Raw genomic sequence first — 17,490 nt, forward strand, 5'->3', positions numbered from 1 at the left:
CAGTCTTTTGATAAAAGTGCAGATAAAAGAGAGTCTGTGCTCATCTCTCTGGCCATCCATCTCTCCTTGAGGTTAGCACCTCCTTTATTATTTACTATTAGATCAGTAGACGTACATACACACAACGCCTTGTTCTACTAAAGCTGGTGTGTGTGTGTGGGCGCAGTCCTCATACTGTGTCTTTGCTTATGTATGTCTGTGTGCTTCGTGCCCCTTGTGTATGTATCTGTTCTTACCCTTTTTCTTGTGTGTGTTTGTGTGTGTGTGTCCTTGGCTGGAGGCGGTGCAGTGTGAGGTTTTTGCTGCTGTCTGAAGTCGTCCAGCCTCAGTGTCATTAGAGGATCTCTTTAATCCAGACTTTGGGAGAAACTTCTGACAGCACGCTGCAAATAGAAGGCCCCGCCGCACATGAAGAGCAGCTCGGCTCCTAACAAAACACCAAGTTTAAAGAGGCCCCTGGCCTTTTTTCCTCCTCCCACTATTCCCTCCCTTCTTTCTTCTTTGCTTTTTTTTCTGCCCTCTGTTGCTTTTACTTCACCCTAGGGAAACATGCTTGCCTTATCTGAGCAGGAGGACCACCCAGGAAAGATGACTCAGGCATTGGTGTGCCTGTGTGTATATGTTTGTCTGCATACAATACTGGAATCGCACACTCATTTGACTGAGTGTAGCACTCACATTTTTAGAACTTTTGCTGTTAATATTAATGCATGCCTATACCTGCATGGATTGCTCTGAGCGGTGTGTTTGTTGGTGCTTGTGTGCGCGTGTGCCTTGCTAATCCTTTGAGCCAAACTTTGGAATGAAAGGCAGAGAGGTACATTGCTGATGGAGAGGTGAGAGAGGCCTTGAAGCTCCTGACTGTGGCACTGGGCAGCAGAGGTACACCGCTGCCCTATCTCTTCACTCCGGCCACATGTTTTTCTTCTTCGTGTCCCTCTCCTCCTCCTCAGTATCTCGCTGTTACTCATTCTCACCTTTCTGAACTTTCTCTTCTTCGTTTTCTCTGTACCTGATATTGTCACATTTCTGTCTTATCTTCCCAGGCTGTGGGCTTTGCATTTTGTTTACTTTCTACTCCTTCATGCACCTTTCTCTTTCATCCTTCATCCCCTCCCTCCTTCCACATCCCCTCCCTCCATCTGTCCCTAAGGAAATCTGATTTCCCCCTCTTCCTGGCTCGTTCACAATGATCCCAGTCTGCATGGCTGATAAAGACCATATCGCCTTGAGCATCTGGAGACACTTTAAGCAGGATCCTCTATACACAGGCATTCACGCACCTTTGCACACTCAATACTATAGAAACAACCAGCATTTTGTGTGTCTTTGACTTCTTAGACTTGGAAAACGAAGGATCACAGCTGCAACACTCGGGAGTGACAAATCCTCTTCAGAGTTTTTTGTGGACTTGTGTGTGTGCAAGTGTCCTCGCTTATATTTACCTATGAAGAAACTGAGAAATGACTGCTATTATTAGCCGTATAAATATGCAAAGTCATTAACGTTTGAGATGTTTGCCCTCAGGCGAGCACTGGATTAAAGTCAAGTCAGATACTTGTATTCATATTGCACCAGGGCTGTGCAGGTGTTAACAGGTGTCTGCATTTTCTACTTAGTTTTTTTCTCTTTTCTTTTTGAAATTCATATAAGTGTCTATTAGAGTTGGTGCAATATATCTATTGCTGTGCGCTGAAGCCCTAAATACCGTGTAATATGACCATCATGTCAGACAGCAATAATGACTAAATATTTCCGTGGTCCTTTCTGACTCACAAAGAGCTTTTATTCATCAGCAGAATCATCCCATATACTTCTATTAATTAAGTGACAAGTGCTGAACTTTTACCCTCAGAGTTGTTTTGAGCACATCAGATACAGAACCCACATGAAAGAGAAGAACACGTCATCAGTGAGGCCCCGCTAGTCAGCCTTACTTCTCAGAAGACCTGGTCCAGAAATGCTGTGTCACAGTGCAGTGAATCAGAAGTGGCTTTGGCAAGTCGGAGTTGGTTTGTCGGGGTCTGGCGTCTTCTTCGTTAGCTGTGCTGCTGCTTAAAAGAATAGATGTAGGTGAGGTTAGGGTAAGAGTGAGAACTAGAGATACCTACTAGATAATCCACTGACATACAACAAGAAATACACTTACAGTAGTATAATGTTTGTGTTTGCTAAAAATCCAATGCTAAATTATTTTTATTTATATTACCCAACACCGGAAACTTGTCTCAGAAGCCTTCACAGTCTGAACAACACATTCTGTGACACTGTCTGTTGTTAGACCTTTGATTCAGACCAAGAAAAACTCCAAAAGAAAAAGGGGGGATAAACTGAAACTCACATGCCTTGACCACTACAATCTGAAAATGGTGTCAGCTCCGCTAAAAGGGCTTTTCTAATGTCGTTGAGCCTTTGATTCACCAATAAACAAAATGAAATGATGAAATCGAAGGCAAGAGATTGCACTGGATGGAGATGTGGACTGTAATGGGATCGTGACTGCCTAAGAAATAGCCTGATTAATAGGATCAGCACGCTGGAGACCAGCTGCCTTTCATGCTGCAGAGCTGAATCTGACCTCACCATGCTCCAAAATCATGAGTCTAGTAATGTGTGTTGATTGAGAAATCCATCAGTCAGAAGCCTAAATGAGGCACTGCAAAGCAAAAGTGAGTTTACCTGCACCAGTGGAGTTCTGGTGCCGGTTCATACTGTGATAGAACATAGATGTTTGAAGTTATTTAAAGAAAATGATTACATGTCAAAAAGAAAGAGAAAAAAAACATGGTGTGAGTTTCCCATTATATATCTCACAATCTCCTCTATCTAACAATCTCACTGACAACAAAGATTTGTGTTGCCCTTTCCTTCCTTTTTAGTCAGAAGCTCTCAGAGAGTTGTTCCCCTGAAGTTCATCCTGGCCCTGAAGCCTAACACTGTGTGTGTGTGTGTGTGTGTGTGTGTGTGTGTGTGTGTGTGTGTGTGTGTGTGTGTGTGTGTGTGTGTGTGTGTGTGTGTGTGTGTGTGTGTGTGTGTGTGTGTGTGTGTGTGTGTGTGTGTGTGAGAGATTTATGTTGGTGGAGTGGGTCGTAGATCAGGTGGTCATGCCTATCACCTTGACTGAGGTTCCCTCAGCTCTGAGAATCGACAAGGCAACACCTGGCCTGCTCAGTCAACTCCATTGGGGAGAGACACTGAGGAGATTGATGCTAACCAGTGCCCCCCCACACTTGTTATTAGTTTGTGTGTGTGGAAGTGTAAAAACCTGTCTGCGCTTTTTCGATAAGGTGTGCGTGTGCAAGTGTGCACATATCACTCTGCTTTTCATGCAGACTAATCAGAAATGAAGTGTCCACATGTGCATGCAAAACATCTGGTTCTGTGTCACATGCAGGAACTGCGCCTTTCTTTCCACTGCTATCACTTACAGGCAGAAAAGGAAAAAATGTCCACATACACATACAGTACATTTCTTTCTTTTTTTTTTTTTTTTCCTTTTACTTTCAATCTTTTCTTCTTTCTTGCCTGCATCTAAGAAAGCAAAACAGATTAAATTCTTTATTGGCACCCTGGGGGGAAATTTGATCAACTCAGGTAGTGCACCACATATTACAGGGGTCCTTATCCACCAAATGATACGGTATATCTCTCTTATTGCCATCAAAGAAATAATGATCCTTAAAGGAATGCTGCTTTACAAAAGGCTAGAAAGTTTGCTAATTCCCTGAAGTCACTCTTTTTTGTGTGTCCTTGTCCAAAAATGAGTTTGGGCTTAATGAGGGAAGCTTCCCAGTAATTACTGTCGTGACTTCATTATTAGCCTTTTAACATGTGAGAACTAATCACAGGCTGCATCTCTCCTCACTATCCCTCTGTCCTCTCATCTGTCTACCTTTCCCTGTCTTGAATATTTTCTCATCTCTTTTGTTGTCTCACTTACACTCTTTGTTTCAGTCTCATTCAGAGTCAGCCTATGCCTTTCCAGCACAAATGAAACTATAGATTAGCGTGTAACAATTTATGTCAGTTACACATTACACCACACAGATCTCGTTGCTTTTCTTTTTCCGTCAGTCAGCCGACAACACTGACTGTCTCTCCCTTCCCCCAGGCTCTGCAGGGAAAGGTGGAAAGTCTACAGAGGCAGCTGCACTGCTCAGAGAAGAAGCTGCTTAGCAAAGAGCTCGAGACTGAAGAGAAGGTAATACATCACTCTTTTTTTTTCTCTCTATCTCTCACTATCTCTTTTTCATGCTTGTCAGGCATGTACAAGAGAGGCAGCCTGTCTCTCACTCATGCTCGTTTGCTCCTCACCATTAGCATTGCATCACGCGTTCTGCCCAATGTGAAGTTTTTTCAACCCACTGCCCTCAGCCTTTTCATCACACTTCTTTTTGCTTCTTGCCAGCACATAACATTTATATGATTATAACATCTATAATTATACCACCCTTTTTTTTGGGGTTCTTGAAACTCTTAACTAACCCCTTTCAACACACATCTCTGCTCCCCCCCATCACCTGATGCCCCTTAGCCCCTCACCCCTCGGTTGCCATCCTTACTAGACCCTGCAGGGGGCCACAAAAGACCTCCTTCCTCTCCTTCCCTGCCCTCCCCTCATCACTCTTCCATCTCTCATTCTCCTGTTCAGAGCCAGATATATGCCCCCTTGCACATTTCCCAAATTCCTTGAGATTTGGCTTCAAGAGCCAGCGCCTAGGGCCAGGAATGCCACCACCGCCTGTGTTCAGAGGGAAGCCCCTGTATGCACACACACTCCCCGTGGCTCTCCAGAATGCCCTGTAATCAGCCTCTGTTTTGACCTTGACACACACAGAGAAGAAAGCACTAATGACTGCACTCACACAGGAGGCTCTTCTTTGTACCCCTGGTATGTACACCAAAGGCATTCATTCTCTTGTGTCCCCTCTGATCCGCCTACTGACCCTTGTACACACTTCACACACTCGTCACACACCTCAGTGTCTGGCCTTCATAAATCTGTAGGAAGGGGTCAGTGGTTTTTAGGAGCTGTTGGTCGCTGACCCAGTCGCAGAGGCACTGCACATTGTTTCCTGTGACTTAGGAAGAGCTGACCCCTGAACCTGACTGCTATAACGTCAGAGCATTTTGTCTGGATGAGGATTTGAATTGCTGTTTTTTTGGCTTTGCATTTATTTCAGTTGTTGGTTGTTGGTTTGTTGTCGGTTGAAGGCTTAATGAATTGATTTATTGGTGAAACAGTTTTCCAGAGATGGGCAAAATCGTTTGATTTGAAAAACACTTTCGCACAGCAGCGTATTGAGCTGCAATTGCAAGGAGTGTTGAAAGAAATGTGTCTGCTCACTAGTATTTCGTTCTCAAGGTGAAGAGGAAATCTTTTTGTCTCTACTTAAAAGTCAAAGTTCCTTAACAACCACTACGGCAGATTGTTTGCATATGTTATAACTGTAGTGTTTAGGCAAGAAACCCAAAGTAAGAAAAGTCAGTATTTATCAAGAACATTTTCAACATCTTGCACATGACTTTCAGATACTGTGTTAGTAGTGAAAGATGTTAATAGACCGTGAAGCCATGACGTATACTTATACTTACCACTAGATGATGTTGACTCAGTGACTCATGTTGGCTGCTATATGTTAACACATATTGTAATTACATGTTTTTAAGTCTTATGATATTCTGTTTAAACACAGCAAGACTGCAAACATAATGTTTTATTAAGCACATTACAACACTCAAAACCCACCAGTGCTTGTGGTGTATAAAGCTTAGTCTTTTATGGAAGATGAATTTTTGCACAGATACCAAAGATGCAGCTCTCTGGAATAAAATCAGCAACACTATGATTGAAACCAGGCACTATGTTGAAGCAAAAAATTGGTAAATAAGACTAAGAATCTAACGAAGCATTTGGTACCAATTTTAGGTAGTTCTTGATTCTCCGACACAAACACATTTCACTAATTTATCACAGATTGTTTTTGCTGTGACAAAGCTGGCGGTGAAGACACAAGCAGGAAGTGAGCCATAGTGGAATAAGAATGAAGGAATCTCGGCTCGTCGGCCAACTTGAAGCTAAAACCGGTGCCTGAACAGACACGACAACTGAGACAGGATCAGGAGTGATGAGATCTGAAGCACATGGTTAAAGTTAAGAGCTTTTTAATGAGGTGCAGCAACGTTTCGACACAAAGCGTAACTCCATCAGAGTAAGACGAGGCGGTGGCAGTGTGCACGGTTAAATTGCCTGCACCTAGTTAATAGCTGTCTCTCAAAGGACGGACAGGTTCTGGGCGTTACTTGTGTCTAGCCATTTCCAAATTACCATTGCACATATAAATGTACATCATAAAAACACAATGGTAATCATCAAACCTACTAGAAAACAACATGGAAACGAGATAGTTCATCTCTTTAAACATCATAGAAAACAACACATGTCTACTTAATGCTCTTTAGTCTTGAACAATCAGTCCTCAGTGTAAAGATGCAATGAAGTCCAATTGATGCTCTTTTTCTTGGCCAGCAGAAATTTCTGCTTTTAGTGAAAGATAAGTGTTGTTTCTCAATGTTATGGTGTTTTTTTATCTTCTGATGTTGTCAGCTGTTTTAATGTCCCCAACATTGTCCTCCTCCTGTCATTACTCCCTTTCACATTCTCCCTCTCCCTTAAATGAGAGCAGCAGGTTTACACTGTCCTCCTCAGAGCTAAACATCTGTGTGTGAATGGTTCTCATTTCTTCTCCCTGTGTAGGGAGAGACTGTCTGAATCATATATTTACTCCTGTCTCGTAGCCCGCTCCCACCCAAGGTCAGGTGTGTGTTAGAGTGTTCATGGTATCAATCAGGAAACGGCCCTTTTGATGTATGTTTTGGATTGGTTTGTGTGTGACTGTTTGCACAAGTGTAAGCCTACATCACATGTGCATCTGCATTGCTGTGTGCACACCGGTGCATGTGTGCATTGTTTATGATAATGAACTTAAGGGCCTCCACTCTCAGTCTCCTCACACTGATACGGCCCAAGTTTATCTGCCAAGACGTGTCTTTGTAATCCGATCCCTCACATGCTAAAACAGCATTTCTGCCCAGACTTCACAGATGTTGCTTGCCTTACACTAGCAGGGCCCTCACAGGCTCCCCCACTCTAAAATGGCGGATCAGCAGCTCGCTGTGTGTGTGGTTCAGTTCTCCTTGAAGAGAGGAGCAGAATGTGGAAGAGTACAGCTCTTTGTATAAATACATAATGATACAGTGGGCATGGTGAACTGTACACGTTTCAAAGATGTATCCTCCTATAACGCGGGAGTTTGGTAAAATAAAAAATAAATAATTTCTGTTGCTGTTTTCAGTATTGATGCAGACATAAAAATGCAGAGGAGTTGAATTTAAGTTCTGTAGGCTCAGTCATTTTCCTGTGTGCTGTTTTTGTTGAGGCGCATTACATCAGCAGCTTCCAATCCATCCCATAGTTCTAACAACTTCACTAAGATCTGTAGCCGCTTCTAATCTCCTCCTGCCTTTTTTCCTTTTTTTTTCTTTCCTTTTTTTGAAGCGGTTTCTTTTTTCCCTCTCGCAGCAAAGCGTTTTTGAATTCAAATTGCTCCTTGGTGAACTCTCTGAGTGCCAAGTCAGTGGATGTGGAGGTGCAAACTTTGTGAGTGGCGTCATTTTTGATGTACCCCCTTGTTCCTGACAAGGTTTTTGTCACTTTGGAACAAGGGGGTATATCAAAAATGTCTTTCCAGCATCTACTCATCCCCCAACCCCACAACCCGTCCCACGCAAGCCTGTACACACACACCCCAACTTCATTAGCATACATCAAGCTTCCCAACGATGTGACAAACTTCATTTGAACGTTGAAAGTGTTGAGGGCTTGTTCCTTTCTGCTGGCAGCTGTCAAAAACCACGCCATGTGACAGTACCAAACGCAAGGGAAAGTCAAAACCACAATCTAAAGACTATATATAGATGAAATGTTGTCATTTTAAGATGACTGGGAGGGGAAAACGACTGCCGCTCCTCGCAGTCTTCAAAACTAGAGAATCACGCTTCATCAGGAACAAACAAAATCTCATTTTAAAAAGAGCTGTGGAGATGAAACCTGATTTTTCTCCAGAAAGTCAAAGTCCCTTTTCATTGCTTTGGGAAATAGTGGCACACTTTTCTTCCCTGTGTTTCCCCTTCTCTCTTTTCTTTCCCGCTCATTCTCATCTGGAGTCCGTCAATGACCAAAACCTCATGGAAGGTTTGATCAATAGTATTGTTCAAAGGCACCCAACATCTGTGCTAATAGTGAGGAGGCTTTTTTTTTTTTTTTTTTCAGGTTCCATCATATGCCTCCTGCCACCTGTCAGAAAAACAAACATGCCTTTGCTGTAAAAAGATGTTGAAAGAAAAGAAAAATGTGTGTTTGCATGGAGAAAAATAGAGATGTGAGAGGAGGGACCTTGGAGGCGGCAAGAGGATGCAAAGCTGAAGGAACAATGTCTCTCAGGGAACGAGTCAGACATCTTTGGGGAGTTTGAGAGTTGCTCGTGTTTTGAATTTCAACACCACTGAGAGAAACGGTGAAGTCAGAAATTTGAATTGGTTCTTTACCTGTCCTTGTCTGCTTTTTTCTGTGTCTGTTAGGCTCGGATACGTCTCCACAACAGAGGTGTTCTTACAAAGAAATGCTGCTTCTTCCACCCACACACATTGCATAGTAAACTATGGCTAAGCTTTAGTTAGACATGCTGTGGAAAGATGTGATTGCAAACGCTTTGGTCTACTACTTTGCAGCGAGAGCAGAATTTGTATCAAGTTAACATAGATATACAGTATATATTTATGCTTATGTATATGCGGTATGTGTATATATGATGCTAATGCTAATTTTATGATATTCAACTGTAAAACATTTTATTCTACCTCCCTGTCAGTCTTACAGCAGCAGCCAGACCAGCCATTCAGTGCAGTTGTCCATGAAGTTGTTAGGACAGATGCCAGATACACCATCTTACTGTATCACATAATATATTATTTCTAGCTCGGGCTTCCCTCGGATGTTGTTATTAAAGCAAATATTCATGGCTTGTCCACTTTGATCAGCTTTACGATTGTATGTACAGTATCCACTCGTCCCCGTTGCTCTCCTCGAGTCCCGGTGAGTACGCCGTTGTAGCCTTGCCCATTCTAATGTATGGGAAGAAAAATGGAGACAGCATTGCCACAAAGGAGCTTGTAATTTAGACAGAGCGGATCTCTCATTGCTGCGGTGACTGCACCATACATGAACCAAGAATGCAAAACTAAGGAGCTTGGCTTTTGAAGAATCTAAGACTTATATTCAGAGTGGTTGGTAAGGGATGTGTTTATTCAACCATTGTTTATTGCTTTGGTCTGAGGTAGTGGAGTGTGTTTTGTCTTGGCTAGCCATTTTGTTATGACTACAGAAGCAGCTATAGATAGAGATAGACATTTCGAAAATCTGCAGTCCCGTAGCTTCAGCTCATTTTTTTTAACTCCTGGACATTCAAATTAAAGCTTTTGAAAACCCTTTTTTTGCCACTTGTTTGAAAAAGTCACTCTCAAATTATCCGCGACTTCATTCTCACTCTGCGAAAAAAAAAAACATATTTCTGTAAACTGATGGACTCTCGGCCCAATGTTATTAGCCTGACACTTTAAAACGAGTAGGGCAGAAGGAGCCTGAAAAATTGGCAAAGTTGTGGCAGACTAATCTACTGCACACTGTGCCGAGACAAAGTGAGCTGCTTCATGTTGGGATCATTTATACTGGGGGTTGCTTTGAAGTGCTTCCCAATCCCTTTCATTGTGCCCGGGAAGATTAATTAGCCAAAGCCAGAACAATCAGTTAAATCCACAACAGGAAAATTATTTTAGGAAAACCTATCTTTTTCCCTCCCCCTCACCCCATTCACGGTCCTTTCACTTGAAAGACCGGACTGACGAGAGGTGGGGAGCGTGGGGATGTTCTTAATGTTAGTCGGACTTTGGCTCTGTCAAAGACATTATGGTCGGTTAAAATGCTCAGACTCTCCCCTGGTTACACCTTGAAATATGTGGGTGAAAACTGTTGCTTTTCACAGCCCCCGTTGATTCCTCGAGGTCTGTTAAACTATTCATCAAGCTCAGAATTAATTGATTCAGTAACTCTTTTCAAAACGCTGTAAATGCTTTTACAATACTGTAAAAGCTCTGTGTTTGTGTGTGTGTGTGTGTGTGTGTGTGTGTGTGTGTGTGTGTGTGTGTGTGCGTGTGTGCGTGCGTGCGTGCGTGCGTGCGTGCGTGTGTGTGCATCCATTCATGTGTGTTTGTGGGTGAAAAGGGGGGGACTGCGCTAACCAAACCCTTTTCAACTTCTATAATCAGACTCTGGTTTAGTGGAGTGTAATTTAGCCCCAGACAGACTTCCTCCAGTCCTCCCCAGTGGAGCTAGCAAGCTAGCTCGCTATTGAGCTGCTGCTGTGTTTGATGTGTTCTGCCCTCCACCATGGCCCAGTCCTCTTCTAAACCCAGCTGTGTCGAGCCCATAAATGCATTGTGTCAGATCTGGCTGTAGTCATTTGCAGCCAGTAGGGGGTGTTGTGCGGAGCGAGTCACGCTGGACTGCAGACCCCCTGTGGAGATGTGAAGGAGCTGTGAAGAGCGAGGGAATACTCTGAGCCATGAATAGAGGGGATACCCACTGTCTGTGTGTGAGTGTGTGTGCCTACTCCAAGGGAGCTGTTCATTTGGTGACCATGTCTGGAAGTGTATACATGCAAGTGCGAATGTGAATGGGAAGCAGAAACGGTTATTCAGCAATGATATCAACAGATTACTGATATAACAATAATTACTTGGTTAATATTATTCATTTACTTGAAAATGATCCTTTCACATTCTGTTGAACAATTGATTTGAGTCATCAGCAAAAGTAAAATGTATTTTTAATCCAAAGAGACCCACAAATGTTATAAATACAGATGACGTTCACACTTTCACATATTACTGTCTGTGCAGGTGTTTGTATACATGTATACATTTGATGTTTAATCTGAATTTATGAATTTTATTTGGTTAAGATAACTGACTGTTTTGTTGTCCTCAGGTGACTGTGGTGCGTCAGGAGTACGAGGTAAAGATCAAAGGTTTGATGCCGGCTGAACTCCGGCAGGAACTGGAGGACACCATCACCTCTCTGAAGGCTCAGGTGAGAACTAACTGCTTGCTGTCCAAACATTACAAACTACCAGGTTATAGGGCTCTGACACGTTGCACTTGTACTACAGAAGTGTTGATGAGCAAGACACTGAATCCTCGTCCACTCTAGGGCGGCTGCTTTGTAACAAAGCCTGGATTCGCAGTGGAGCAGAAATTGAAAATGAATTTAAAACACACATGTAATTACAAAAGCCCGTGACACTTGATAGTGTAGATCAAACAGATTTGTTTCAGTTTTGGTATTCTGCTGTCTTCACTCTTTTTTTTAAATTGTCTTTCACTTTCCTCTGTTATTAATCAACCAAACTGGCAGAGACATCAACCAAATACTCTGTATGAATATCCATGTCAGGGTTATTTGTTTGGATGATACTAAATAACATCTAAAATACATCTTTGGTATTGGTTTTGGTGTAGCACTTGATCAAAGACATTGCGTTCACTCCCCTGCCAATTCTCGTTTTAAACCTTAATCTCTCCTTAGCCCCTTTTAAACAGACATCCTGCCGTGCTGCCGTCAAGAAGACCCTGCATTATGCCGCCTTTGCTGGTTAACACTTAAACCAACGAAGACGGCATATTTCTGCTCTTATGTGTGATTTCAGATAGCACCCTCTTGTCTGGGGGTGTGGAATGTGAGCCATTCCATGTTTGTACCTTTTTTATACAGAACAGTGAGGTGGAATAAAGACTCAACATTCTCGCCTTGAACTGGCTGTGTAAAAGGAGTTCATCTCTCTCCATCAGATCACACAGTCATCCCGAGCGTAGCCACATCCTTATTACCATTTTACTCCTATACGTCGTGTCTCCTACTTCATTTGACACTGAATTGAAATGAAGGGCTTTCATTTTCTCAGCATTTATACTGTAAACAAAAGAGAGATTTCTGTACCGATGATAAGATCTAGCAGTACAAGAGTTTGTAAAATGGGCTCATCATAAACCCTTGCCTTGTTCAAATAGGTCCACCAAGATCCCGTTTCAGTGCACAGACCACAGCTCTGTGATTGAATATGTTTATAAGACATGATTCGTGACCAGAGCGGTCTCTCCTCTCCTTGACGAAGTCTTGGGTTTTGCACATTCAAATGCATTATTTTTACATAGGGCAAAAAAGGTGGGAGAGTTTTTGTGTCTCTGGAGGCATCCGACCACATTTCGGTGGGGTTTTGCATATACTTCACCACTGCGAAGTGCCAAATGAAATGCTAGAACTTTCCTGAGGTCTCCCCCACAGAAAGGAATGTACCCTCGGCTCCAGTACGGTAGTCCCAGAACAATACAGATTCTTTTGGAGCCGTGATTATTCTGCCAGGCTCTAGATGCCGTGTAAATGTAGATGGGGTTTGTTTTCACTTCGGCCAAAGACACTTCATAAATAAACTCATGCTTTGTAGCCAAACAAAAGAATGGTGCGCCCTCCTCTCACTGCGTCCTAACCTCAACTAACCTGGCTCATAATCTCCCCTCTGTCCCTATGTGCCTTAACCCCTCTGCCCTAATCTCCTGACCCCCAACCCTTGTCCTGACCCCTGGACCCAACAACCAAGTCTTTCTTCCACCTTCCTCTACTTAGGTAACCCCCTCCACCCAAAAGCACAATTGACCTAAAGCCATCATTCCTTCTCCACTTCCCAGTTCTGTGTTTCCTACATCCCTCAAACTGATTACACAAGTGAGTTCATTTTGAAGATTACGATGTGCCAAATTTTGCATTGTGTGTCTGTGTTGCAGGTTAACTTCCTTCAGAAGAGAGCGTCTTTGCTACAGGAAGACCTGGATGCCTGTCGCAGCAGGAGGTTAGCATGATTGTTTAGATTGTATGGAAAACTGTGTGCATACGTGTCTGTACATAGTTCATGGAGTTTGTACTTCTGTACAGCCCGTATACTGTATGTGTATACCTCAATTCCATGTCAATGTACCTCTGACAGTGTGAGTACATGAGTTTGAGCAGCCAGCATTACTAATAGGCTTACAGTATACTGTGTGTTAAGCACTTTTTATGGTGCAGATACATCGATGAAGTCTGACTATGACAGCTTCCAGTCCTGACGGCTTTGATTTGCCTCCCATCCATCATACTGTAAGAGCCATTTATGTCTTTATGAAAAGCATCTATACATATGCAGTGATAAGAGGCTTAGTCAAACGATGCTGCCGCTCACATCTCTGCAAACATCTCTCAGGACTGCCAGTCACACACATCACAGTAAATAACCAGTTATTTCACTGTACTCTACCTCGCAACTTAAAGTGACAGAGATGCTGAGAATCTCAAAGGAGCAGTCAATCCGGAAGAGTTGGTTTAAATTTAAGTCATGTTTTCATGATGGCTTTCTTTAGAATTGCCGCACAAGTGTTATTATGTTGGTTTAATGGTTTAAACACTGGAATAACACAACTTTGTCTATACAGGTAACCCCGGGAGGCCCACGGCTTGACCCTCCGCCAGGACATGAAGGATAAGACGTCCAATCAGATGTGAGCATTGTTGACTGTTACAAGTATTTTACACATCCGTCATGCCACTGGACCAATCATCTTTAAGTGTGGTGTGCTGTTACCTCCCATGGTTTTCAACATATGAACTATTTATTCATTATCACAATTTTGTTTTGCTTTGTCTTGCTGGAAAAGTAATATTTTTATGTTCTCAGCTGGTGACGTCGTTCGGTTTTATAGTTTTTGATATTATTAACTTGATGTTGTTATCGATATTTGATAGAAATTCAATACCAATTGCCAAATCCACACTAAAATGCCTTATTTTAATAAAAGACTTTGCATAATTTTCTGTTGTCACGCCATCATTTTGAGCATGTTTTCACCTTCCTCAAATATCTTATAATTAATCCCTTAATTAGGGGAAGTCATGCTGTTCCCTTTGTTTTGTTATGACCACAACATGTATGTTAACCAAGATTAGCTGTGTAACTCAACACTAAAGTCAAAGACCTTGAATTCCCCTCTCCCCCATTACTATTTAGCATCGCCTTTCTGCTCAAGCCCCCATTTGAACTGTAAATAGTAGTTGGGGGTTTGTGGTTGGTTCAGATAAAGAGCACTGCGAGTAGATTGTTTGAACCTCCGGCCAAACACTACAGTCCTTGGGCCTGCTGTTTCTGCCTCTGCCACTGCTTTGTGTTTTACCAACGGCTCCACTCAAACCCAAACTGAATCAATCAGACCCTGGAGTTCATGAAATGGCCGCTGTACACTCAGATGGCAGTTTATTAGGAACACCTAGGTAAAATCAATGCAGCCTTAATACGACAGTCCTGCAACAAATCCTCCTCTCATGCGGGTTATAATGTTCAGTTGTTTTTTTTTTTTGAAACTGTGTTAAAGAGGTCTTGATTCAGTTGTGTGATTATTTTGGTGGTGCTGTTGAACATCGTTGCATTATGTTCCTATTATTTTGTCCGCCCCATTCGGCACCGGCACCACAAACTGCAGCCTCCTAAATAATCATACATTTGAATCAACACTGTTTCAACAAAACTGAACATTGAAACACTCATGAATGGGGATGTGTTGCAGTGTTAATACATTAGACTGCATTAGTTTAAGCTAGGTGTAATAATACTAATAAACCGACAAGTGAGTGTACTGCTGAGGTTCCTCCAGTGTCTCCAGTCTGTGGAGTTTTTTTGATGATAATAACATTTGGTGGACCGAGAATGGGCTACATAATGAGCCCCCATCCACTGGTATTTGTGTGTCTCTGGTAGGTGAGGAATGCATGGGCTTGAATACTGATCATTTCAAAAGACTCCAGTTTTTTCCTAGTAAACAGTTTGGGGCTGTTATTAAATTCCAAAATCAGATTTGATTTCAAAGACGTCCCCACACTTATTTGCACTGGAATTGCTTTTTTACACCCGCAGTTCACGCACTTCCATGTGTTCCCATTGTCCGTGACCTGTTTTGCTGTCTCCAAACGAAACACTATACCCCTCTCTGTATTTATTTGATGTGCTGATTCTGCTGCACAGGCATAGAAAGAGAGAGAGTGAGTGAAGGAGAAGAAACAAAAAAGAGGAACGAAAGGAGAGAGGACTGTCAGACCGACATCTGAGAAACAGGAATTTAGTCTTTCAGCACGAAGCCTTTGTAAAGTCTGTTGTTTCTGGCAGAAGTGCACAGAGGATGCATAACAATTGCAACATAGTATCATGTGTGGATTTTTTTTTTTTGCATGCACTGCGTGTGTGATTACATTCTTGTGTCATCAATGGCTTCAGTATGCTTCAAACTAATTAGAATGTACAACAAAAGTCTTTAAACCTGTTCTGGATGGCGCACATGAAGGTGGGGCAAAAAGCCATCACAGCCTCCTCCCAACTGCATCCCAATGCCTCCCTGATCGTCTCCAACAGGTCTGTGAGAGTTAAAAGTAGTGTTACTCCAAAAACAAAAGAAAAAAAAAAAGGACAGGTATTTTTACTGTTTCAGTTAATTTACACTAGTTTATTTATACTGAACTAGTTCATTGTTGAGTTATACTTTAAATCCATCTACAAGAGCAGGTAGACGTGTCAGGAAACAGCAGATGTCTCATATTGAGCAGGATTCAAGTTATGTCTGGAAGTAAGCTGTCCATGAAAAAGACAGTAATGTAAGGACACTATACAAAAATCACAGAGATATAAACCATCCCTCAGCTGTGGTCTAAAGTGGTTCAGTGCCCAAAGCTTTGGACATTGATATGTGTTGATGTTGTGTCTTACAGTTTAGGCCTACACTAGCAATCAGCTGGTACACCTGGTATTGATCGGCTATTGTTTCCTGACACCTATTCCTGCTCTTGATATTGGCCTTACTGATATGCCTCTGTCCTTTCTGTTTTTTTAGAATACCTCTACCTTTTACTCTACTAAACATCGGTGGATCTCTGGGTTAAATGTGGATATACTCTTTGACAGTCCCTTAGGCAAGTAGGTGTGTGAAGAATGAAAAGGCAGAGGAAGGAGTTGAAACCCAGCCTACTTCCACACCTCCACACTGGCCAATCGCTGCGTAAGGTTGTGATTTACATGGTCGACAGTTTTTGTAATTTTCTGTAACAGACAATACAGTGATTGACCAGGTGTGTGAAGGTGGGAAACTGGACATGATGGGAGCTTCTCTCAAGCTCTGTTTTTTTTAATTCTTCACACATACATATGACACTGTCAGATGTCATGTAACAAACCTGTGCAACACCGTGAATGCCTTGAAAGACAGGCCCCTTGAAATGTGCGGTTATTCACATTTGTACAATTCATTGCATCCAACCTTCTCTCTGTGACAGCAGACTTTTTGCCTCACCTTCAAGAATGGCCGTTTGAAACAGCTGTGAACACTTCAGCCTTCAGGGAAGGAGGTTTCAGACACTGTTAGATGATCCGACAAACACTTTGTTTAAAGCCAAGTCCTTAAGACTAGCTTTACACGGAGCTGCTGATACTGTAGAACTAAAGGTTAATCCTGCATTGAAGGTCTGTGTTTTACTCATTCACACCCAGGCAGGCTCCAACCATAACCTCTGCTTTAATCTGTGTTTTTACTCTGACATAGTTTCACTCTAATTGATTGTCTACTACCAAAATAACCTCCATAATTGTGCTTGTGTAAATACAAGCCATGAATGTCATTTCCACACGGCCGACATGGCCCCATTAAGGATCAAAGCCTTCACTTCCTCTCAGTTATCTCCACATCAGACAGTGGACTGTTGTGTGACAACAGTAAAGGGGCAGCTCCCAAGGTTTCCTCAAATCCACCATATTCTTACTTCACACTAGTGCTTGGGGCTGATGTGTGACACTTGTTCATGTGAAACTTGGGTGATTTTCATGCATTTGCTTCAGCAGGAGTTTTTAATGTTTAATTGCATGCATTGTCTAATGAGTAGTTTCCATAAGTGCACAAAGGTCCATTTAAAATCCAATGCACACGCGACAAAAACTGCTGCATGACACTGAATCTGAAACTGTAGAGCATCTGGGAACCGGGTTTCTCTTTTTTTCCTCAAGGCATTGTACAGCACCAGTCTTTGAGTGTTTTATTCCTGCGAGACATCAGTGACAGTTTTAGAGGGCAAGAATTCAAAGACCAAGAGTCATTTCTAATGAATTGCACAATAGGGTGATTCGAGGTCCTTCACTGCCTCTCTTCTGTGCCTCTTACAAGATTTACATGACGTGCGCTGAGTGTGTGCGCATGCGCCTCACTCTGAGCACTTATGACAGGCCTCTGGGATTGACTGTACATCAGCATGTGATT

The 17,490-nt window shown here is 42.5% G+C and overlaps 1 protein-coding gene across 3 annotated transcripts in view; it reads left to right on the forward strand.

Annotated features, from left to right (window-relative positions):
- cep112 (centrosomal protein 112) overlaps positions 1-14,014 on the forward strand; it is a 99,774-nt gene extending 85,760 nt beyond the window's left edge. For 2 of the 3 annotated variants that reach the window (XM_056402433.1, XM_056402434.1), the window contains 5 exons: positions 4,112-4,201; positions 11,105-11,206; positions 12,955-13,019; positions 13,235-13,306; positions 13,639-14,014. In XM_056402433.1, coding sequence (XP_056258408.1) covers positions 4,112-4,201; positions 11,105-11,206; positions 12,955-13,019; positions 13,235-13,253 — 276 coding nt within the window. In that variant the 3' untranslated portion in view covers positions 13,254-13,306; positions 13,639-14,014. The remainder of the gene's footprint in view (positions 1-4,111; positions 4,202-11,104; positions 11,207-12,954; positions 13,020-13,234; positions 13,307-13,638) is intronic. The other variant, XM_056402435.1, reaches the window with a different exon arrangement.
- Positions 14,015-17,490: the final 3,476 nt, after the last annotated feature.

Source organism: Seriola aureovittata, chromosome 17 (assembly GCF_021018895.1).
Source record: "Seriola aureovittata isolate HTS-2021-v1 ecotype China chromosome 17, ASM2101889v1, whole genome shotgun sequence".
Taxonomy (NCBI): domain Eukaryota; kingdom Metazoa; phylum Chordata; class Actinopteri; order Carangiformes; family Carangidae; genus Seriola; species Seriola aureovittata.